At 36.4% G+C, this 25,858-nt stretch overlaps 1 protein-coding gene across 2 annotated transcripts; it reads right to left on the bottom strand.

The window, feature by feature from the left end:
- Positions 1-96: 96 nt before the first annotated feature.
- On the bottom strand, positions 97-25,858 carry LOC131159341 (protein PLASTID TRANSCRIPTIONALLY ACTIVE 10). 2 transcript variants are annotated; one of them, XM_058114190.1, is made up of 12 exons: positions 25,049-25,852; positions 24,503-24,562; positions 24,376-24,405; positions 19,296-19,369; positions 15,506-15,587; positions 14,074-14,147; positions 13,565-13,631; positions 4,135-4,227; positions 2,504-2,680; positions 2,378-2,428; positions 1,426-1,577; positions 97-634 (listed from the first exon to the last, which is right to left on the bottom strand). In XM_058114190.1, the coding sequence occupies exons 1-12, from the start codon at positions 25,811-25,813 to the stop codon at positions 187-189; spliced, it is 2,073 nt and encodes a 690-aa protein (XP_057970173.1). In that variant the 5' UTR covers positions 25,814-25,852; the 3' UTR covers positions 97-186. The 2 variants fall into 2 exon arrangements, with proteins under 2 accessions (XP_057970173.1, XP_057970174.1); XM_058114191.1 differs by lacking the exons at positions 15,506-15,587; positions 19,296-19,369 and having other exon boundaries at positions 25,049-25,858.

The raw sequence follows: 25,858 nt of genomic DNA, 5'->3' as shown, positions 1-25,858 counted from the left end.
CTAGAGCCCACTTCCATTTTCATCTTCATTCTGGTCTTTCCCCTGAAAATAGAATATCAATCTCAAAGCACAAGAAAATGCTGTTGACAGGCAACATTTGATCAATTTGCTGCATTTGCCATACATAAACTATACTTACTGAACACAAGAAGATATATGGAACAAGTAGTAGAAGTTTTACTCTAACTAGTTCTCAAATATGCCTTCATCTGGCATTCTAGATTCAGTCCCATTAACTGGATGAGCTTCTACATATGAGCTAGGAGCATTAAAACTGCTGATAATAAAGTCATCAAAGTCGTTTAACTCATCATCGTTTTCCTCATTGCTCTGATCTTCATCAGCCTCTTCTGCTTCCTTTTGCATTTCTCTGTAAGCTTGAGCTTCTTTTTCTCTTCGCCTCTGCTGCTTAACAGCGTCTTCATAGGACATCTCATACCAAACAGGGCTGTTTCCCACAATTCTTTTGTTGTGGGCATCTGTCATCCGCTCTTGCATACTCTTTTCTGAGTTCTTTGGTTCTCCCCAGTAGTCATATCGATATAAAGGGTTTGCTGGATCATACTCATCCTTCCAAAAACGGGGATGTAAAAACTTCCCTGGTTCTTGCAATGGGAGACCAAGAGCTTGACGACTGTAAAGTGAAAAAAATTCAGTCAGAAATAGATTGACAAATTAAAAAGGCTATTTTGTTCAAAAATAAATTGGATTGGATGAATTAAAAACTATATGAGAATACAAAACTACAAAAGAACAATTAATGCTCCAAGTTGCAAGTCAAAAAATTTTAACAAATATATATACTCATCAATGAGGCATAACAGAATACTCCAGAAGAGAAACCATTCCACATGTAGAAAAGGAGCCATTTTGAAAATCAAAGAAAAGCTCTTGAGATAGTTTGTTCACAACAGCAGCATGGTAATATCTATAATGAGAGTGCATGGGGGGTTCCATGTCTCTCTCTCCCTAAAAAATGATGCACAGTTAACACTGTGAACTCGACACAATCATGCTGAGAGCCTCAAAGATGTTCTCACATCAAGATACATATGAATTATTGCATAACTTCGCTATTCATGAGCATTTTGAAGGAACAAGAGATATGTTGCCTACGATAGAAGACATGACCGAAAAAAGAGTAATCAGTAAATGATTTATGTAAGACACATTTTATCATAATCATTTGATACACAATAAATCTTGATAATGTCACTCTTGCAGATAGTGAACAACCAACTACATCTCAAATACTATTAAAGATATTTTAAAAATTCATTCTGATGTCAACAATGGGAAATATTGAAGCTCATGGGATGAAACTGAAAATAGCACTTCTGATTTTAAGGCAGATAACTTGAAGGAACCCTCATAAAAGGTTTCTGTACAAGTTGATAATAACAATTACAACACCAATGAGCATACCAGCTGATATCTCTGAGCAGGGCTTCTCTTTCCTCTAACGATCTACGCCACTGGATCAAGTCATACTCATCCATCTCAATATTTCGCCTCAGCTTGGTAACTTTATATGTCTCTCCTCTTTCTTCTGCTTCCCTTCTCAGTTTATTGTGGTGCTGTGTTAAAAGAGAAGAAAAATAAGCTGCAGGAGTGCAACTTTTAAAGACAAAGTTCATCAATGAGTTCAATTACAGTTTTACTTGAATGGCATTTTATATAATTCAGTAGATTCCTGCAACAAATGGACATGTAGACACTGCTCAGAAGTCAGAAGGGGCAAAGTTGTTTATGAAATACAGACATTTCCACTAGCTGCATAAATGAAACAAGTTCACAAGAACATGTTTGTGTTTATATCAGTTTTATGCTTTAAAAAGGAGTGTATAGGTGATAATGCATAAGAAAGTGTAAACACAATGGTAAACATGAAATATTGTGTAGCCAGGATGGAATAAGACAACATTTTCTGAGCTGCACAAGCAGCCAAACAAGGTCCCAACGTACGCATCTCTAGGAGAAAAAAAAATATAAAATAATTAGAACTATAAAAGAAAAAATATAATAGTAATCAGAACAATCAATTTGATTCAATATTTGAACCATTGCAACTTGCAGTTCTGGACGATGTCAAATTTCCTGAGCCAGAGTCTGCAAAAAAACTGCATTGTTCTTGTCCCATAACAACCAAGTATATCATGTACAACCCAATCCACCCACAAATCAAATGAATGTACAAATAATGCCAGCTGATGCTGCCTCATTTTATCAAGTATCGCCGCTTGTTAAGAAACACCATCTTTTTTTGTTCTTTCTTTCTGTCTTTCATATATATATATATATTTTCATGGGAGTACTAAGAAACACCATCTACTATAGAGGTTCACGCATAATATAAGCAGATAGTCGAAGGGCTAACCTCACGTTCCGCAAGAGCAGCTTCCAAGTCAAGTTCTTTAACACTTGTTTTCTGCCAGAGTAAAAAGCAATGTCAGGTAACGGATTAGCATACAAGATAAAGCAATGTCACAAGGAAATAGCCCACCAGAATCACTTTTGGTATTATAGAATTATTATATTTAACTTTTGTATATTCAACGCTGTTTTCTTTGTCAAATTCTTCGTCATCAGTCAACTCTGATAATTTTTTGCCTTCATATTTATCAGGATTAGCTTCCATATCATCAAGAATCAATTGCTCAGCATTATGTAGTTGCCACAACTGCACAGCAAACAAAGATGCACCAAAAATGTCAATAGAGCTTACAAAATTTCCAGGATGATAGATCCGTAGCATTGCCAATCAACCATTAGACAAAAGAGCCTATATTGAGTTTTCTTTCGGGAGAAGTACGCTACTTATGCATGGTCTTCAAATCTTAGTAATTCTACAGTTCTAGGTCTATAACAAGGACACAAGAACAGTTGTCAATGACCACCACTGATCACAAAAATGCTGAAAGATGTTCTTAGTAATGTGATTATGTGTCCATCATCCAGTACAAATATAGTATATATATATATTTGCAACACAGAAAGGCAAGGGTAAGCAAGTTCTAGCTAAAACATAAATCTGTAATCACTCATTCGAACTCTTTCAAATGGAATGGGGTGCTAAGCGTACTCATTTAAAAAATGTGATTGCCAAGTCCTTGTAATAATTACAAAATAATAATTAGTCATATATCAAAGATCACACCAGCCGAAACATAATCCGAACTGGTCTGGTTCTATTAACTATCAGCTAGAAGAGATGCTGCTACAGGCTATTACCCTCACTAACATCCAATGGGACTTCTACCAGAAGTTGCCAACCCTGATCCAAAGCACCACAAGAATGTGTAGACTATAAGCCGCTAAGCAAGGGAGAATCAATAAGGTTCAAGAGCAAGGCGACTATAATAGGGTTACTGATATTATTAGAGATAACACACACGTGCGACACACACGGAGGGAAAGCTGTTGGTTAGACAAACCTAATTAGTCATAACAAGAAGATATGTGGAAATTTGAGGATGTTAACTTGAATCATATTTAAGGGCAAGCTAATCGAGCAGCAGATACACATAAATGTGTCATAATTGCAGTACCAGGACACTAAAGCTGGTATAAATCTCTCCTGGACATTGAAAAATGGATTGTATTGCATGCAATAGAGGAGCACCCACATAACAAATCTCTATTCTAAATTTATTTATTTTTACATTTTTACTATCAGTTAAAAAATGTTAAGGATGTTATGGGTGACGACAGGCACTCGTAAGTTCTACTTTTAAAAAATAGTATCAAGTGTCAAGAGACAAAAACTTGAAAACACTATATGGAGTAGCATGTCAAGGTCGTGAGAAGTGGTGAGTCAACACACATCAATGTAACCTACATGCGTGTACATAAAATCGCATATTAGCAGCAGAAAGGAGGAAATTACTAACAAAAGTTTCCATGAGATTTGGTAAGCCACAAATCCCTGGTCCATTTAGTGCACCCAAATAATCACATGATTCAAAGTACAGATCAACCTTCACGTTCTCCATTTAACATAAGAGCCCATTTCTGAGCAATAGCAAAGTCATGCCAAATGAGTTTTTTCTTTCCATGCATCGTGATATATATTTTGCAACAGTAATATTAGAAGCATCAACATTTTCAAAAAGAGAACAACCATTGTAAAATTACCCTTTCAACATAAGGATGATTAAACAACAAAGCTTCTTCTTCCACTTTTATTCCTGGATCTTTTACAGGAAGAGGAGGTCTTCCGCAATCACGCTGCAAATGGAAAGATCCCCAAAACAAAAGGCATAAGAAATGCAGAAACCATAAACTTCAAAAACAAGAAAAACTTCAGGACCTCCACCAAAATACACAAGCAGGGGGCCTTCAAAATTTTTTTAATGAAATATTCAAGAATTTCAGATTTAGGAATTCTGGAGATCATCTAACACAAGCATCTTTCACTGCAATTATGGTTATAAAAGTAGGAGGAAAATAAAGTTTTGAGTCAATTGTCAAAATCTCTAGTTGGAAATAGGATTGACAAAAGAATCAAAACATAGCATGTGGTTTCATAAAACCATATGATTTGTCCAGATACTAGAAAACCTCAAGCGAAGAGGACAAGATCCACCAATGGACATCCCACCAACAACATTCACAAGTGAAGTTTATGAAACCTAAATATAAGATGGTCAAAATTAACTAATCATTTTAATCATTTGATACAATGTAGCCAATTAGATTTGCATTGAAGGCTCATCAAGTACAACATACCTAATGGTAGATTGTAGATACAATACAAGCCATCTAAGCTCACAATCCAGGTACATATAAGCATGCCATTTACAAAGATCTATAGTACAAATGGTAGGAGCGACATAAGCCCATCACTCTTATGTGAAAAAAAAAGAACAAACAAAACAACTCAAAATATGATAGTTGACATATATGAAGTACGTTTTCTATCTTGGACCTGTCAATGCCCATTTTGACCGGGGTTCCCTCTTTTTCCTTAACCTAGTAGGCTAGAAGGGGTTTCATTACTCCTTTGTTGGTTTTATTTTGGCTTAGTTGAATTTAGAGAGCCTCTCAAAGTTCCAATCGGAGATTTTGAGGCCTTATCCTGATTTGAGTGGGCCTTTCCGGGTTTGTTTAACCCTTTTGTGCGCCCAAACACCCTAGGGGACAAGGAGGTAATTCCTCCCTGCTCCCAAGGGTATTCTAGGGAGCACATTTTTACCCCCTAGCTTTTGCCTATAAATAGGAGTTGGGGTGGGGAAGGCATGTTAAAAGAAGGGGAGGGGAGAGCACATTTTGACTTATAGAGAGATGAGAGATGTTGAAATGTTAGGGAGGGCAATACACGTTAGGAGAGAGAGAGAGACAAGCACAAACTCTTGAACTTGCATTCAAGAACACATATAAGAGAGAAAAAGAGGGAGCACACATGTTGAACATGTATACGCTTGCTTATTGAAGGAGCACTCATGACTAAAGGGAGGTTCAAGAGGACTACCTACTTGTGGATACTAGTTTCTTGTCGAGTTTTCTTATAAGAAATATCTAGAAATAATTGTAACAAGGTAGGGTCTCCCACACTTTTTAATTCACTTTGCCTTTATGCTCGAGTTCAAAATTATTCATATTTTATTTTGCCTTGTGTATCATTCTTGCTTAGTTTGATTATCATGATCTTTGCAAGTATTTGTGAATCCTCTCAATGTTACACGTTGGTTTGATTTTAAGGAGAATGTTGGATTCGTTTGGGGCCTTGGCCAGTTTTGTGTGTAGCCTCAAGTTCGAGGGGTTTTCTTTGTGAGTTGAGGAAGAGTCCATAGCAAATCACTTGGCCGCAAGTAGCCTAGCTACAATAGGCGTGCAAGGGTAGCCGGAGACCGACAAGGGTGGTCATGTGCTCGAGGGCACACAAAGATGGGTTATGGTGGTAGAGGAGACCAACTGCAGGGTGGAAACTAGGGTTTCGAATGAGACCTAATACAGGAAGAAGGAATTCCTGATAGGCTAGTCAACCGCCCTTCCCCTCTACCAAACCCAGTTAACCAAGTCACTTGACCGATCGACTAGTCTACCTTTTTTCTTTTTTCTTATTGTTTTTTTTAGATCTTTTGTATTATTTTAATATATATATATATATATATATATATATATATATATATATATAAAATAAAATAAAATATTTTTTTGATTAAATAAAGTTTCTTTCTCTAGAGAATGTTTTTATTTATTATTATACTAGTAGTATCCTAATGATAAGTGTATCTATTATTAGTACTATATGGTATTACCCCTTTTATCAGTATTATAATAAATATTCCATTCAAAATAAATAAATAAATACTTTGGAAATTCAAAAAATATATATAAATTGAAAATGGTAAAAAATAAAATTAAAATAAAGAAAGGGGAGTCTTTGAATGATTGGTAGGTTTATTTTGGGAAATTGGAGATAAAAACATCTATTTGACTTGTGTTTATTGCCTATCAATTTGCATGAAATCATAATTTATGTCTTGTTTTGCTCCTGTGTTAATCAGTTTCATTTATTGTAAATTAGTTGACTTTGAACATGTCTTTTGGAGCTTAGCTTAGAAATTTGGTGCCTTCGTATGTTGATCTGCGTAATATTCATCCCGACTTATGATGGGCAGTAGAGAGAACTCAACCGTACAATGTATTTCTCTTTTCTCTCCCTAGGCACAGGGCAAGCTTGGGACTCCTCTATTGGGTTTTTTTTTTTTCAAAATGCAACCTTTACAAATTTTTTTTTTTTTTGAGTTTAAGTCGTTTCCTTTTTTGGCAAATGATGAAACCCTACTACCATTTCCAAAATTCCCCATATTTGGAAAACATCCCCATTTTTGGATCCCATATCTAACCAAATGTATTCTTTTTTAAAAAAAAAAAAATCCATCTTCTTCATTGATTGCAAATCAAAAGTCTTCCCAATTATCATTAAATAACATATTTCAATCAACAAACTCCCTCTCAATCAGCATTATATCTTTGATTTCAATCAATGAATTTTTCAGTCAATCACCATTTTACTCTGATTTCAATCTTCAATTTTGAATTTACATCACCATAAATCCTCAATTTCAATTAGTGGATTTTCCACTCAATCACCATTTAATTTGTGATTTCAATCTTGGATTTTAGATCTTCATCACCATAATTCCTAATTTCAATTAGTGGATTTTCTACTCAATCACCATTTAATCTCTTATTTCAATCATGAATTTTGGATCTCCATACCATAAATTCCCCATTTCAATTAGGGGATTTTCATATCAACCACCATTTAACCTTCGATTCCAAATCATCGATTTCAAATCTCTATCGCCACAAATTTTCGATTTCAATCAAAGGATTTTCCTCTCAATCACCATTTAATCTTTGATTTCATTCTTAGATTTTAAATCTCCATCACCATAAATTCTCAATTTCAATCAAGGGATTTTCCTATCATTATTTAATCTTTAATTCTAAATCATAGATTTTGAATCTCCATCACTATAGATCCCTGATTTCAATTGGACCACTCAATCACCATTTAGTCTCTTATTTCAATCTTGGATTTCAAATCTCTACCATCATTAATCCCCGATTTTCAATAAGTGGATTTCCATATCAATCACCATTTCATCTTTGATTCCAAATCACGGATTTCAAATCTTCATCACCATTAATAATCGATCTCAATCGGTGATTTCATATCAATAATCATCAATTTCTGATTTCAATCACAAATGTCACTTTTAATCACTAGATTTTGCATTAATCATTCAATCCCTAATAAAATCAAGAGATTTTATTCTAACCACTTTCAATCCTTGATTTCAAATCAAATCAAGCCTTTCATTTGCCTGCCAATCAAACCCCATCACATCAATCAATTTTAAAAGCCAGCCATCTTTTGCAGCCAAATCCAATATCATCTTGAATTTGATGGCACCCCGTTTTCCATTCTTAAAATATTCTATGGTTGAAATATGATCATCTTTGAACACATCTGTTAATGGTTATTTACTTATTTAGTCATTTAACATTATTATTATTATGCATTAGAGTTTTTATTAGTAATAAGTGCAAGTTAGTAAGGGTATTATGACCATTAGTATTGGGCTTGAAATATATTATAAATAGAGGGAGAGACCAATCATTGATGTTAGGTCTTCCATTTTACCCAATTATTCAATATGATATTAGAAACCGAAACCTTAATTATTACCACCACCATCAAAACCAAAGCCCGGAGCCCAAAATCCACCGCATCTCTACTATCATAGAAGAATTTCCAGCAACGCTATAGCCCTAGAAAATAGCCGGAAGTCAGACTAGTTGCTGGAAACTTTCTGGGTGACACCAGTTCAGGAACACAAAATCTACCATAGATTTTGCAAAAAACAAGACACGGCTGATCTGCCACCCCACTGAAATCCCATCTCTAGGAGGTGTCCCATGCGCCCTCACACACCCGTTGAAGGCTGCTAGGGCCGACCCTATACGCCAGCGCATGAAGCCTACTCAGGCATCCTTTTTTTTTTTTTTACCTGAAATCATCAGCAGTATCCAATCCCTCTATTAACATGTTGATGGAGTTTTTTGTGACGTTTTTTGTCCAAAGATCTCACCTTTTTAAATTGCTCATGTGTGGCACCCAAGGAATGGTTGTTTGATGCTTCGTGAAACTATTTATCAATGGTTATTGAGTTTATTGGGTCCAAAACAATTGGGTTTGCTGTGTTTTTTGATTCAATTCTCTAATTCTTTCCATATACCAAAATATCAAGCAATTGGGCATGTGTCTTGCTCAAAGATCCAATTTTTGTTTTGACCATGCATTCGTGGTAAGTTAGTTGTTGTTCGGTGTTAGTAAAAGTCACTAGTGACTCTTGGAGCAGTGATAGTATTTATAAGATGTTTTTTTGAGAGGTTGTGGCAGTGTTATAAGTTTGTTGGTGATTTGTCCATGGTAGTTTTGGTGGTTCACCTCTCCAATTGTTCCTGTGTGTTGCTTTTTGGAGCTGCGTCTGAATTTCCTGGTGCTGTGGCAGCCTTGTACTAATTTATTTATGACTTGTTCATGGTGGGTCACCTTGTTCGTGGTTGTTTCGATTGTTCCAACAATTAATCTTGTTATCATTAGTCAAGTTTGTGAGTGTTGCGATGGAGTTTGCAATTCCCAAAAGTATGGTTCCCTTGTTAGTCACTTGTTTGAGTGAACTGTGCACTATGACTATAAGAGAGGAGTATTTAATGAAAGACCGTTCCAAGTTGTTTAATATCTTTTGCGCCTTCTGTTCACAAATAATGATTCAAAATTATATGCTATTTAGGATACATTGAAGTTATAATGCTATAATGCAAATGAGTACTTCAATACCCAATTCAGTAACTATATGACTAATTCTAGTATGATCCATTAGTCCTCTTGTGCCCACACTCCACAACAAAATGGAGTTGCAGAGCGGAAAAATAGACATTTTTGTAATCACTCGAATACTATTATATCAAATAAATGTCTCCAAAGTTTTTTAGAGTGATGTTGTGCTCACAACTTACTCTCTCATCAATAAAATGTCATCCTTTGTCCTTGGCGGTAAAATCCCATGCTCAATTATCTTCCCTAAGATTCCTTTGTTCTCCTTTCCTCGTATATTCGGCTATGTGTCCATTGCCCATTAGTTAACTTCAAGAATGGATAAGTTGGATCCTTGTGCTATCGAATATATTTTTCTAGGCTATTCCTATACTCAAAAAGGATATCGATCTCATAGTCCTACTTTACATCGATTCTTTGTCTCTGCTAATGTCACCTTTTTGAGTCTACACCATACTACTCTGAAGTCTCTGATTCCTTGAGTTCTGTTGACCTTGATAAGTCCCTTCCTCTACCTTGCCTTCCAAATCCAAACCTATTATTTGTGCCCAATTCTCCTAAATCATCTAGTTTAAGTCTTTCTTATTGCTTGGATCATCCCAATTTCCAAGTATACACATGGCGACTCAAAGGAGGAGAGCCTCCTCCAGCTTCTATTACTATGTCTCTAGTTCCCTTGTCAGATGATCTTATTTCTCATGATGTTGATCTTCCTATAACTGTTCGGAAAGGTAAACGCACTTGTACCCAACACTCAGTCTCTAATTTTGTTTGTTATGATTTCTAGTCTCCCTTGTATTACTATTTTGTTAGTACTCTGTCTTTCGTTGCTCTTCCAAAATCTATTTTTGAAGCCTTATCCCATTCTAGATGGAGGACTGCGGTGGTTGAAGAGATGTGTGCACTACATCATAATGATACTTGGGATCTGGTACCACTTCCTCCTGATAAGTCTATGGTTGCTTGTCGCTGGGTGTACAATGTGAAAGTCAATCTTGATAATTCTGTGGCTCATTTGAAGGCTCGTCTAGTGGCTAGGGGATATACTGAAGTGTATGGTTTGGATTATTTAGACGCATTATCTCTTATCGCTAAACTCGCCTCAGTACGTTTGTTCATCTCTTTAGTTTCCACTTGTCATTGGTCTTTATATCAGTTAGATGTAAAGAATGTTTTCTTATAATGTGATCTTCATAAGGAGGCATATACAGAGCAACCACCTAGGTTTTTAGCTCAAGGAGATTCAAGCTTAATATGTTGATTTAAGAAATCATTACATGGATTAAAACAATCTCCAAGAACATGGTTTGGCCATTTTAGTGTTGTAGTACTTGAGTTCGGCCTTCGCCAATGTGTAGTAGATTACTTTGTATTTTATCATCATACTCCATTTAGCATGATTTTGCTTATTGTGTATGTGGATGATACTGTGATCACTGGTGACGATGATCGAGGCATCTAGGACCTAAAGCTTTTCCTATAGAGTAAGTTTCGAATCAAGGGCTTGGAACCATTAAAGTACTTCTTAGGTGTAGAAGTATTATCTCGTATAAGAATTATCTTGTCACAAAGGAAGTATGTTTTTTATCTTTTAGATGAGACGAGTATGTTTTTTATCTTTTAGATGAGAGGAGGTTGTTAATTTTTGGTTTAGTTGTGCAAAACGGGCCTCTCAGTTAGGCATTTTGGTAGATCTCATACCTAATCTCATTATTTGGAGACTTTGGACTCGTCGATGTAGAGTTAGGGTAAATCAATTCATGATTCGATGAGAACTGTGTGACTTGATATTAAATATAAGCTGAGATTCATTTCGGACAAGTTGACTAAACGTGCACCTGCTTCTTGCACGGATATTGCAATCCTTCGTGCTTTTGATATTCAAGTAAAAAATGTGAGGGTTCGTCTTCCTCGTGTAGTCAGATGGTGTAAACCTAGGATAGGTTGGGTTAAGTTGAATATGGATGAAAGCTGTAGAGGTAACCCAGGTAATTGTGGTGATGAAGGCGTGATAAGAGATGAAAGAGGATTATTTAAAGCAGTTTTTTTCCTCATCACTGGGTTATAGAACCAAAAATATGGCTAAATTGAAAGCGATTATTATAGGGATTAATCTATGCAAAGATCTCGAATTTGATCAAGTAGAGATTGTTTGTGACTTTGCTTTGTTGGTTCAGCAGATTAATTCTGGGAAGTGTTCGACTTCGAACTTATGAAAATTGTGGGAAAATCTTGTGTTAGCATTGAGAGGCATACATTACAAAGTGAAACATGTTTACAAGGAGGCGAATCAAAGTGCGGATTTCTTTGCCAAGCAAGGTGAATCTGGTATATCTCGATCATATAATTGCCAAGATGAGCTTCCACAGCAAGTCAGAGGAATGATTCGATTGGATTTGTTGGGATTTCCTTCCTTGCACTTGTGATGCTTTGTGCTAGTGTTTGTGAAGGTTGGAGTGGTTGGTTTATTCCTTGAGATCTTCCGAAATTTTGTTTGTTTTCCACTTATAGCTGTTTAGTTCTTATTTATTTGTTTGATTGTTGGTCATTGGTTTATTAGTTTTGAATTAGTTGGCTAAGTCAGTTTTAGATTCTTGGATTTTGATTTTATTTTCCTCAAGTCTCAAGGTTGGAACTACGGTATTCCTCTGTCATAAGTGAGGGGTTTTCTAATAAATATAGGAGATGCCGCCCTCTTTTTTCAAAAAAAAAAAAAAAAAAGAGGTTGTTAGGATCCAAACCTGTTGATGCATCCATGGATCCCAATATTAAGCTAGTATAAAATATAGGTGATTTGTTGCCTAACCTAGTCGGTACAGGAGACTTATTTTGGAAAGTTGAATTATCTCATAGTCATTCAACCAAATATATCCTTTGCAATAAGTGCTATGAGTCAATTTCTCGATTCTATGAGAACAAGTAACTGAGTTACAATAATTTGAATTTTAAGATATCTCAAAGGTGCACCAAGGAGAGGTCTCTCATATTAGGGTCAAGGTCACACTCATATTCAGGGATACACAGATGCAGATTATGTCAAATCACCTTTTGACTGAAGATCCACAACCGGATATTGTATCTTTATGGTGGTAATTTGGTGTCTTGGACGAGTAAGAAACAAACTGTGATTGCCAGGTCAAGTGCTAAGTTTGAGTATAGGGTTATGGTGCACACTACATGTGAACTTGTTTGATTGAAGAACATGTTGAAAGAACTAGATTTCCACATTCTCACCCTATGGAATTGATATATAATAATTGAGTTTCTATTCATATTTTCTCTAACCCGATCTTCCATGAGCAAACAATGAATTGAAGTTGATTGCCACTTCATTTGGGAGAAACTTGTACAGAAGATCATTGCAACCACTCACATAAAGTTTGAGTTTCAACATGCTAATTTATTCACTAAAGCCTTCAGAGGTGCCCGCGTGAAATTCATTTGTAACAAGTGGAGCATATTATATATATGCTCCAGCTTGAGGGGGAGTGTAAATGGTTATTCATTCATTTAGCATTATTATTATGGGTCAAGAGTTTTTATAAGTAATAAGTATTGTACTTGACATATATTATAAATAGATAGAGAGACTTATCATTGATATTAGGTTTTCTTAAGGCCAACTCTTTTTCAAAGAAAAGTATATCAGAGTGTCTAACTTTGTTGTTTGGGCCTCTTGGACAAAGATATTTCATTGAATGATCAAAAAAGGGAATTCTTTTTTCTTCCTTTTTCTTTGTGTTCAAGGCACATACACATACTTAGCAGTAACCATCTTAAAATGGGGCGTCAATAGGAATACTGATTGACTGATATTCCTTAGAAAGGTAGGTTAATCACCCTCTCTACGCATAAGTGTACTCCCAAACCTTTTTATCTGATTCGCAGATCTCTTAAGATTTTTTCCTTCATTTTCCCTTTTAAAAGAAAATAAAGGTGGCGACTCCACTTTTTCAATCATTCTTGTCTTATAAATATAGTCTTTGTTTTCCTCTTGTTTTTCTTGTTTGAGGATTGCCATGCAACTCCCATTTGTCGATACTCCCGGATAGAATCCGTTGTCAACAAGACCATTGAAGCAATAATGTAAGTAACAACATTCTCTAATGTAACACTCGAGTATCTGCCCGCCACCCAAAAAAGAAACAAAAGTTTGCGTGTGAAAATATACAAAATCTTGCATTTTCCAAAAATTAAAAAGGTACTTACACGTAATTCGTCTGGATTTGTATCTTCATCACGATGAAATATTGGAGGGAATTCAAACCTATTGAAGCTGCAAGCATGCAGACAAACAAACAAAACTGTATAAGCAAGCCTGTAAAAAACAATTTTAACCACCACCATTAACTCATATTAACCTTGCCCCATAAACTAAGGCTCTGTTCGTTTTCATGAAAAACACCTCATGGCAGAAAACATTTACCACAAAAATATTGTCTTGAAAAAATATCATATTTGTTCAGAAAATAAGACGGAAATTGTTTCCCACTGTTTTGCAGAGAACTATGCTCACTGAGTTCAGGAAACAACTTTTACTTTGTTAAAGCTGACAGTCTTTTTCTGTTGACCAAATAAGTTATTTTCCCCAACAAAAAATTTTGGAGGACCCAACGTCTGGAAAATAAAGAAATATATATTTTTTAAAAGGTCATTTTCATGAAACAAACAGATTATAAAAGATCTCAAAACGGTAGTAAAGTCACATATTTACATACATCAGGTGGTCTATATTTGGATCAACAAAACGCATTTCAATAGGAAACCGAAACCGGTAAGGATCTCGCTTCGCCTGCAAAATATAAAGTACTCAAAAATTTTAACCTAAATGATCACTAAAATATGCATACTTAATGAACTCAAGAAACATAAAACTCTGCAGGGAGTTGGGTTAGGAAAAACACACTTTCCACCTGCCCCTAGATTTTCAATTCCAAACTTTCTAGTTGGTTCCCCACATATCAATCCCCATTAACAAAACATAAAAACAAATTTATCCTCGATTGCTAAAATAATTATTTCAAACTAATCACTCTTTGCTGAATAATGTCTCCGCTGTTCAACTACAAATAATAACAATAATAATGATACGATTTTTCCCAAAGCTACCACTAAATCAAGGTCCTATTATTATATTCTCTTATCAAATATTCAAATTGTCTTGCAAACCAAAAATTAAGAAATTGAAGGAATACACGTCATAGCTGCTGTGCATTCACAGCACATGTTTGTGGCACCAGAAATATTTTTAAGTAATGGAGCACGTGCCCAATTCCTAAGTGCGTGAATATGTAAGCAGGAGGGGGGTGTACATGAATATATATATATATATATAAACCACTCATCTCATATTATGCTGCTAATAGTAATACAATGAATATGTGAACGCTCAGCAGGATGTCTGGTTCCATTAACATAAAACATCTTAAAGCCTCCAGACACAGCTAAGTGTCAACATCAACATATGGTGACTGGCTAATTGGTCATTGTGCCTGTCAACATCTACACACGCACAATGACCAATAAATAATAAGGTAGAGTGATTTGATTAAGGACGAATTTGTCAGGACAAGTAAAACAGGGTGGAGGCCATAAGAAATAAAATTTAATTTGACATATGCGAGGGCCTAAATCAAGTTGAATGGAAGAAAGGATCAACTTTGGTGTAATGATCGTGAACTCGTGATGCATGACCACTCCAGGAACAGATGTAAATAAATGAACCAACTCAAAGTGTCTATTGTAGCCCACTGTACAGTTAAAAGTTTGTATAAGATTCTAATAGAATTGGGAAACTTTGACACCAAACAGATTGTTGTTTGCTTCTAGAACAAAACAATAACTCTTAAATTTGACATCTGATGAATAAAATCTCAATATTTGTACAATCTGGAGAGATTATAACTTTTAAAAGAGCCTTCATTTGGACAGGACAAGACAGATTCAATATTTCTTAGGAAATGGCTAACCCTCAGTCATATTTTACTTAAAATTTCTTCCACAGTGATTTTATTTCTCTTCCTAATCTGCTTCCACATGCCAAATATAGCATGTTAAATAATGCCAAATATTGCCGCTGTTTACTTATTAAATTTATTTTTTAAAAATGCATTAAAAATAGCCTAATCAACATTGTGTTATGTCACTCACCAAAATTTCAACAATGACCAGCATACCAACTTTTATGTGATGGCGAATCCAATACCAGTCATTACCTTTTATGGGAACCCACCTGAAATGCACCAAGATATATGAATCTATCATGGAGATCGTCAGGTAAATATTTATCTATAAATCCTTTGCACAAAATAAAAACTGACACATGTTTCAACTAATACCAAAACCAAATCAAGTCAGAGCCTCCCAGTAACCACTTTGTTTGGCAATTAAGCAATTACTATGGTAATTAGAACACAACTTGCACATCGAGAGGTTTCAAAGGAAGCAAACAGATACACATGTTCCATTCAAAAAGATAAAGTGTACAAATGACACACATGGAATTTCTTTTGTCACAATCAACACATCCACCTATTTGAAAAAATCATGTCACAGGCCTTGCCTAGGATGAGGTCTTCCTAAGAAGAGCAGTTCAAGTTAAATTTTTTCAAGTGAAGTTAATGCTTCCCATATTACAGGCACAAACTACTACAACTATAGTTTCCTCGTGTTAGATTACCACTTTACCTAAAAGCTTAAGCTATTAAGTTGTAAACTAACAATGCATATCAAGCTTTAACACTCCCCGGCATGTGCAGCTTGGCAGCACGTGGAGAGATAAACAGGTAATAAGTGACATCCATTACAGGGAATAAATAATTTTTTAAACACCACACAGTAAATGCAGACAAGAAGACTAGAACCCAGGACCCCCTGGTGACATGCTCTTATACCATGTTAGATTACCACTTCATCTAAAAGCTTAAACTATGAGGTTGTAGGCCAACAATGTGCATCAAGCTTTAACACCTTGCTTTGGAAAGAGTTAGCAGTGCTCAGGCTTTTGAAACAATAACCAAGCTGCTAACTTGCTAAGTGATTTTTTTCATAAACTCTAAACCTTGTAAAACTTCGTTCTACTTGAAGTCAAGGCGGCAGAGCAGGGCAGTTATGGAAAAAGTAAATAAATGAATTATAGCTTGTAACTCATTGTGATTAGATAGTGTTCATCAAATTTTGACAAATAAAAAAACTAAATAAAAATGATGGCTTGTAACAGCAAGCTCATTTGAAAATTACGTGCCGGTCTGCAATCATAGAAGTTTTTTTCTTCTATGATTTATTTTTCCTTTTCAGCTCTCAGGGAAAAAAAGAAAAGAAAAAAGAATTAAAAAAACTGGAAGTTTCAAATTTTTTTCCATTTTTATTCATTCTTTCATAAAGCAAATAGGGCTAAACCAATTCATTTCATTTTTTTGCATACACAAGAAAAATGTTGCGTACTCAGCATGCTAAGCTTAGTAAATAGATAAATTACACACAGAATTCATTTTTTCTTGATGTAAACTTTTTGAGAAGAATATAACTATAATTTGGACTAGCAATGCTAACTTTGGCAAACAGATAGATAACAGACAAGATCTATTTTTTCTCAACGTAACTTTTTGTGGACCATAAAATAACTATAATTTTACCTGTTGTACTACCAATGACAGCCTCACAAATAAAAAAATAAAAAAAGAAAAAGAAAAATCAATGACAACCTTAATTGGGTATTCATCTTCACAATCTAGTCTCCAACCCCCTAGTTATAAATCTTGGCTCTGGTACAGTTTCTAATCTGCTGCTGAAAAGGATTTTTTTTTTTTCCTTTTTTTTTTCGTTTTGAGGATAAAGCAAACACTGAAGAGAAGTTTTACTCATCATTAATTGAGTGGCAAAAGCAGAAGGAACCACACCACTCCTATCTATGGTGTTTGATTGCTATTTTGTCAGAAAACAGAAAAAGATTCATTAATGAAAGGAAAAAAGAAAAATTTCAGTGTAATCCAGACAAGGCATACTTCAAAATAATGAAAAAAAAAAATTACATCAACGCCACCATCCAATCCTGTAAACATCGGACAGCAAAAGACCCCCCAAAACCGCAAAAGAATAAGCCCAAAACTAAGCAAGAAGAGTAACTTTCTCCCAAAGCAAATTTGGAGAAGTTTCTGGTTCTTAAAAATACCAGCATTCCAATTAAGGTATTCAATTGCTGTTAGTTCCCTATAAGAATCATAATAGATAGAAGGAAAGGAAGATACAAGTTCCCTATGTTCATGTCTGCCACATAGGTGAAGAAAGGTTATATACTTTAGTCTCCTCGTTCATGCCTCTCACCCGAGAGGCACTTCACTAAAGGAAAAAGAAAGAGTGTTGAGTTAAAGAAGGATTCTAGCAGCGGGATTCTTTTGAACCGAAGCTCGCCTAGAAGGCTCACGCGATTGCTCCTGTGCCTCTTTTGTCTTGTTTGTGCCTCTCACCCGAGAGGCATGAGCGAGGTTATATACCACAGATACCAGAATGATAGCTAGATACAAAAAACAAAGAAATATTGTCCAAAAGATATAGAGAGCTTCTCTGTGATTTCAAACTGAGGGGGAAGGTGCGGAGGGATTATAAATAAAACTAAAAGGAAATCTCAGCAAAACTGGAATAAAAGATGCAGAAAAAGGTCCAAAGAAGCAAAAATGTTTATTACCATTATTCAAAAATATTGAAAAGACTTCCTTTTAAATAAAAAATAGACGGAAATGCATTTAACGATTCTCATTAGCAAGCTTTAAAAAATGGTGGAGGTCCATGTAACAATATCGCAGTGTAAATGTTGTGGCTTGTGGCCATTGTAGATGTTATGTAACAGGTAGCTGTCGCAGCATCTATAAATCCTTTCTTTGCAATGGCAAAGATGTAGAAACACACAGATTCACATGTTTTAACCCCACAAGGTTAGATACTAATGTATTAAATGAATGTTAGCAAATCTCAATCAACCTACATGTGATATATATTACAAGTCTGCAACTACAACTATTGAATGCTACCTTGGATATCTGGTTGCTATTGGTGAGAAATGTTCTGTATTGGATACTTTTGCAAATATTTTTATAAGTGCAATTTAAACTAAAAATCATAAATATAATTTATAATAAACATGATAACTGTCCACAATTCAGAGTTTGTAACTTCATCCTCTGGAAACATGCCTCATGGTTCATAGTAAATCACCTGACAGCAAATCAAACATGGTACAATAACATAAGCACATAAGCATCTCTCTGACTTTGAGAGCTGATACTAGGGCTACCAACAATTCCTTCATTAAGTAAAGAACCCATATTATGTTCATCTCTAGTTTGCCCTCTTTATTATGCAGTTGGGGAAAAAAAAGATGAAGGATATTGAGATCGGGGAAGCAGTGTTATGTATCATATCCTACTTGGAATTGTGCTAGTGGCAGTGGTGGACAAGAAGGATATGGACGAGGAGGGTATGCAGGAACAAGGTATTAAGCAGGGGGGGGGGGGGGGTGAGGGTGAGGGTAATTATATGCCATAATTGTATAGGCTGAATGGCTTGAAAAATAGGGCGGATATCCATGTGTCCCATTGCACTAATAGAGGATGAATCTCCAATGCCAAGATCTGCAAAACTTTGCCTGATACCATGGGGGTTCTAAAAAGTTACACACTCCCGTCTACTTCTTGTTGAACCACTTGCCCCAGTAAACTGTTCCCCAGGAACTCACAAAGAACATTAATATTCACCAGTGAAACACATTTTTTATCAAGACTAAAAAATAATTTTCCCGTTATTTGTAGCTCAGATTACCACTTGGATCATAACCTTTCCCTTTAGCTTGAAACTGAATGTTCAATCCATAATCTCACATTCCTAAAATAGTGATTCACCCTTTCAATGACATTGACAAAATACAAGCATCAGGAATAATACTTACCCCTCATAAACACCTCCAATGTCGACAAATGCACCTTGATAAAGATGTAAAGTAGTTACTTTCCCCACACAAATCTGCACATATATTTCTCAGAAAGTTAACTGGTTATACAGGAGTGAGCATACTGCAGACCTATGTATTAGTTGTATGTGTTTAGAAGCATTTTCAAAAGACATGAAATTTAAAAAAATTGAAATGTGGTAATTTTAATGAGAAAGGGTACAGGAAGAATTAGTTAGAAGGTGTTAACTCCTAGTTATTACAAGTGCAAAGTGCACAAAGGTGCAAAGTGGATCTGCTGATCTGGAGCCTATGTGCAAGGCACAAGTGTGCACTCTCAGAGAGGCAAGAGCCTTAAGGTACATGTTTGCTACAATTTCATCAAAGCTCTTTCCTGTTCAAATAAAGCAAGTGGTTAGGAACAAAAATAGCCAAGGAAGCAAGTCATGCCCCCATCTATCATGGCATTCTGCCACTATTCTCTATGGAAAACAATAGATTCGCTCAATCTATCCTAGAGTGGGTTTTCGGGGGTATCCCACCAAAGGGAGTTGTTAGCACCAGAGGAGCCCATGGGTAGGCTTGATACACATGGGTGAACACCAACTTGACCCAAAAGTTTAAGCCTATTGGATCTTAGACCTAACCATGTATATAAACACCCATCATCCACTCAAATTTTCCAATGTGGGACAAACACACAAATGTAATTCTCAACAATCTCCCCCTCACTTGTGAATTCCAACCGCTCCCCCTTAAACGGAAATTGTCCCCCTTATGGGAGTAAGCTCAATTCTCCAACAGTTGCTCAAGTGGGTCTTATCACTAACGCCTTACATGCGTCAAATTGCATTCCGCATACTTCCGAACCAATCCTACCTCTCACATCTTGACCCTATTCGATTCCATCTCCAGCCTAAATGATCCTTATTGGACTCGGCCACACACTTGGTCCTCCAACTGTTAGCACATCAGGAAAATTAGTTTTACATCTCGACTTTTTATGATGTCGCTCACCCAAAGTTACGAACCGTCGGCTCTAATACCACTTGTTAGCACCGGAAGAGCCTATGGGTGAGCTTGATACACATGGGTGAACACCAACTTAACCCAAAAGTTTAAACCTATTGGGTCTTGGGCCCAACCACGTATATAAGCACCCATCATCCACTCAAATTTTCCAATGTGGGACAAACTCACAAGTAAAATTCTCAACAGGAGTGACATGAATCCGCATACACACACAAACATATACACACTTATCCTAGCTAGACATCCACAAAGGACAAGCATATTAGCCTGACGACTGAGTTTGGTTGATAGTCATATTTAATATGCTGCATTGGTGGCAAATGAGGTAGTTGAGGATGTTAGGAACGAAAAAGGCTTGGTCTTTAGGTTAGATTTTAAAGCCTATGACACCACAAAATGGAATTTTTTGGATAGGGCTTTGTGTAGGAAGGGCTTTGGGTTGAAATGAAGAGGTTGGTCTATGACTTGCCTTCTGCTCCATTCTCTGCGAGACTTCATTTTTATGGTCTATGGTAGCGCATAAAGGCGATCTTTTAAAAATGTACTTACCTTAGACGTTGCTTCTAGTTTAGTTTTTCTTGCCAATTGTGGTGTTTCGGATGGCCTATGACATGCCTATGTATTTTGTTAGGTGGTAATCCTTGATCAATCTGTTCTGTGATCCTGCTGCCACTAGGGTTTCTAGGCCCGGATAGTTGGATCAGAGTTTTTTCTCTTTGGTTGGCAGGATTACTTTGATCCAAGCTTCTCTGAGTTTCTCTTTCTGTGGTTCCCCTTTACTTTGTATCCCTTTATAAAAATTCCTATCACAATTGCTGCTTGGTTGGAGCATGTGATGACAGCTTTTCTTTGGTTAAGGGTGGGAGAGTGGAGGGGTCATTTATTGGGTTGGGATGTGTGTGTAGGTCTAAGGCTGATCGAATGTTGAGTCTTGGTAACTTGGTGTCTACGGAGAACATCACTCTTTAAGTGGTTGTCACATTTCCACTTAGAAGTTAAGTCTCTTTGGCATAGAGTCAATAGAATTTAGAAGTAAATTTGGTTTCTAGGCAGATGAGATGGCTGTAGAGCTAGTAGAGCTAGACATTGAAGCCCTTAGATATTCATTTCACATATTTAAACCTTGAGTCTTGGTAACTTGGTGTCTACAAAGAACATCACTATTTTAAGTGGTTGTCGCATTTCCACTTAGAAGTTAAGTCTCTTTGGCATAGAATAATTTGAATTTAGAAGTAAATTTGGTTTCTAGGAAGATGAGATGGCTGTAGAGCTAGACATTGAAGCCCTTAGAAATTCATTTCACATATTTAAACCTTGTTCCTTCCTTACATTAAATGTAAGGTGTCTGATGGTTCTCTCATTCATTTTTTCAGGAATAGACTTGGTTGTTGCTTTTCCTTCTATTCTTCGCCTTATCACTACTCGCAATGTGTTTATTCCTATGAGTATGTGTCCTAGAATTTTCATTTTGCATAAACCTTAATGACCCAGAGGTGGGAAAATTTTCTTTTTTGCCTAATTTGTTAGTTTTTTTTCCCAGCCTTCTTCTAGAAAGGATTAGAGGATCAAGGTTTTGGATGATTGAAGAGTGTTTTCTCTTTTTATTCACATTTGATTTGCTCTTCTATTCCTTTGGCCCTGGTTAATCGCATATGGAATGTCAAAATACCCTAAAAAATCAAGGCTTTTGTTTGGTTAGTCACCCTTAATAGGGTTAGCACAAACAATTCCCCGCAGAGAACATATAAGGCTCTATCTCCCAAAGTTGCATGATGCATTATAGAAGCAATGAATTTCATTGTCATTTATTCTTACGTTGTTCCCCAGGCTGGACTTCATTCGGATTCTTCGTTAGTGCTGGGTGTGTTGTAGTTAGATTTCTTGTTGAAAGCGTAAATATGCTATCCTATCATATTATGCCTGTGTGCAGTATGTGATGTTTTAATGTACTTGGTTGGAGAAGAATGCTTGTGTTTCCAATGGCCGATCTATGCCTCTTCATTTGCTTCAGGACTGAATTGTCTGCCATAGTTCTTTGGCGGGGCTTTTTCAGATTTTCAGTGGGTCTGGTTGGCTTTGTCAATTTGAGTTCTCACTGTATCTATCACTTTCTCTTATTTTCCTTTTTAATTCCTCATGTTTTTTAGGAAGATGACTTAGCTTCCTTATTAAACTCATACTTTTTTCTCTCTTATTTAATGCACTTTCTTTAAAATAAAAAAAAATACAGCACCCAATATCCTTAAAATTCAAAAAACATAAAAACTAAAGCCTACAAAAACTTTGGCCAAATTTTTGGATATCAGGAGTGGCCAAACTGAAAACAATACACAATTTTATTTTTTCAATTTTTCTGACAAAATTCCAGAAATTTTTAAAATATTTGGCTGAAATTTGAGTTTTAAAATCTAGAAACTTGGGGGGGGGGGGGGGGAAGAAAAAGAAAATTTTGTAGATTTCAATTTTGGTTCTTATTCACAATCATATATTCTAACATATCCCAAAGTATTCACTTATAATCTCCATAATTTACTATAAGTTTCCATAGTTTCTTTAAATCAAAATCAAAGTTTCCAAACTTTCCATAACTCAAGACCCTCGGATTCTCCATCAAAATTGAAATTTTAGTCCTTGGTCTTAACAATGCTACTTAAGCCCTAAGGCTGTCAATCTTAAAAGAATTGTGATCCCCATCAGGCCGTCATCATCAAGAAGAGGATAATCTTGAACGAACGCACAAACAAGTTTCTCTTCATTCATATTTAACTAACTTGATTCAGGGTAATTCCATATAATAGCAATGCAGTGCAGTATAATAATTAGGAATAACAGGCTGTAAAAACAATGTAAAATAACTGAATATAAAAAAGAACAAAAGACATCGACTTCCTCCAAGGTTTGGAAAAAAAATGCACACCAAATCACACAACCTCTTAGGAATAACAGGCTGTAAAAACAATGTAAAATAATTGAATATAAAAAAGAACAAAATACATTGACTTATTCCAAGAGTTGGGGAAAAAAAAAAAATACGCACGCCAAATCCCACAAACCTCTACTAAGGTTTGGACAAAAAGCGTGGACCTTTCAAAAATCATATAGGCCTCCCTTGACATTTGATTTTTGCAACATTTATATCCCCTCCTTGCCTTTTCTTTGCCAAAATATTAGGATAGATTTGTGTCTTTTTGCCAAATCTCAAGGGAGGCATGTGAAATTTTCAAAACCTCATGGAACACCCAAGTCTTTTTGTCAAATGTTAGTGAGATTTTTGAGACCTCAAGGGAAGTCTAGTTCTTTTCACCAAACCTCAGGGGATGCCTTTTTCTTTTTCCTATAAAAAAACCTAAATGATGCATGCTTTTTAAGCACATGCCTGGGCGAAGAGACATGTGCCTCAGCAAAGTCACTTCACCCAAAGGGAGCAAAGTCACAGGGCCTTGTGCCTTGAACCTGTGTGCACCATTGAAAACCATCATACATTTAACTCACAGTGATGCTCGTTAAAAAAGCTGAATGCAGTGCAAATTTAATGTCACCATCAGTCCAACGAATATTCATCACAAGGTACTCCGTACCAATGGTAATATAAATGACAGAACATACAGGTGGTTTGGTTGGCTTGCTAATCTAAATAAATTAGTCAGCCAAAGGCACTTATTCAGTAGAACCAGTGCAGTTAAAATGTCTCAATAATCAATATGAAGATGCCAAGTGCCAGTTCCTAGAATCCGAAAACAATGGTTAATCAAGGTTGAAGGACACCAAAATTGTGCCCACTGTTCACTTAAAATCCAATGTGTTTTATACTGATAATGGTTCAGAAAACGCCATCTTTAGATAAACAACACATTCAAGAGAGGCTTATTCTTAGTCCATGCATACACATGGGACATTGTGATACTCAATATTTGGCCTACATAGTACATGCAGAAGTGTGTCCAAGCTAGTGCACGCCTGAATCATTAACAACAGTTTCTTTTTTTTTTTTTTTTTTCCTTTTTTGGAGTGAGGAAAAGAGATAGAAAGAGGGAGGGGGGTAACTTACTTGTCCAGGATAGTAAAAAGGAAGCTCATACTGCACAGAGAATTAAGATCAGTGAGATTATTTTTCCAAGAACCATATCTACTTTACAAAATTACAAACCAGAAATAGAAATATATCATCCTCCTACCATGCCTTCTTCATAATCCTTGCCTCTTTTCCTCCTACCAGGATGGTAATCTTGATCATACTGTATAGACATAAATAATTTGCACATTAGTCAACTACTCTGATGCAATGAAATTTGGACATTACTCGTTACTGGAGGTCTTTTGCATGGCTTTAATTTTGCAAGTTAACAGCATATGATGTTGTTGCCTCAATCCAACTTTCCCAACTTGTTGCATTTTAGGCTGCATTTAGCTCATTCATAACACCCAATATTTTATTATACAGTTAAATATTACCAGCTTTTTGGTCCTGGAATTACTCAGCAAAATATGTACGATATTAATGCAAAAGTTTAAGAACTCAAGGTGAATCTTCAATTCTTATTTTTACCAAATTGGAGCTTCCTCAATTGAATTCATACCTCTGTTTAGTTCTATGGATGTTAGAACAACGGTATAGTGCTAGCATTTAAATATAAACGAATGAATTCTCTTCTTCTATCACTTATATATATAACAGACGCTGCAAAAATATAAATCCAGAGAGAGAGAGAGATTTTGAAAACCTTATAGGACTCCTCCTCCAACCTATCCTTATTGTATTCAACCCACTCCTTATACTGCTCCAGAAACACCTTATACCTATCCAAACACAAATCATCAGTGTTCGTGCTCGCCTTCTCCACATCCTCCATATTAATAACCGCCGGTATCTTATGCGCTTCGCGTATAAGCTCCAGCTCCTTCCGATCAACCTCCCACCCCCTCGGCGGCCAATCTCTCGGAGGCACGAGCCGAACCACCAACGGCCCGTCCCACGTCGTCTTCAGCGGCTCCGGAATCTCTCCCTTTATCTCGAATTGCTTCGCGTAGAATTCATCCTCTGTTAATCCCATTTCCTCCATCTTCTTCCTCCTGTATTTGGGGCTCATCATCCTGAATGCCTCGATGGCCTCCTGCGACTTCAGCGGTACTTCTTCTCCCTCATTCAGACTCGCCCTCGCGAAACGGCCCTCGGGAGTAAGGATTTCTTCCCAGGGAGCCCAGCCGCGCTCGATCCAATTGCGGCGCCGAGCTTCTTCTTCAGTCTCTTTGTCTTTGCGGGCGTATTTCTCGAAGAGGTCCTGGTAGTCATCGTCGACGGGGTACTCGTCGGAGCTGAAGGACTTGACGGCGAAATCGCCGGAAAAGGGCGGGGTTCCGGAGAGAGGACGCCTTGGGAGGTGGAGGGCGGGGCTAATGGTGCTGTGAGGTCTGTAGGGTTTTTGCAGGGTTTTGAGATGTGAAGGAAAGAAGAAGAGATTGGGCTTGGGTGGCTGAAGGATTTGCATCTCTGCTACTTACTGAGTGAGAAGAGAAGAGGGAGGGAGTGAGAA

The sequence above is a fragment of the Malania oleifera genome, chromosome 7, assembly GCF_029873635.1.
Source record: "Malania oleifera isolate guangnan ecotype guangnan chromosome 7, ASM2987363v1, whole genome shotgun sequence".
NCBI lineage: Eukaryota > Viridiplantae > Streptophyta > Magnoliopsida > Santalales > Ximeniaceae > Malania > Malania oleifera.
The sequence above is the reverse complement of the archived record's forward strand: the minus strand, read 5'-3'. Positions and strand labels throughout refer to the sequence as shown.

Coding starts and splice junctions, on each gene's coding strand:
- LOC131159341 (XM_058114190.1), bottom strand. CDS start 25,813: ATGCAAATCCTTCAGCCACCCAAGCCCAATCTCTTCTTCTTTCCTTCA. Junction 13,632..14,073: donor CCAAATATAGACCACCTGAT/GTATGTAAATAT, acceptor GCATGCTTGCAG/CTTCAATAGGTTTGAATTCC. Junction 2,681..4,134: donor ATCATCCTTATGTTGAAAGG/GTAATTTTACAA, acceptor TTTGCTGTGCAG/TTGTGGCAACTACATAATGC.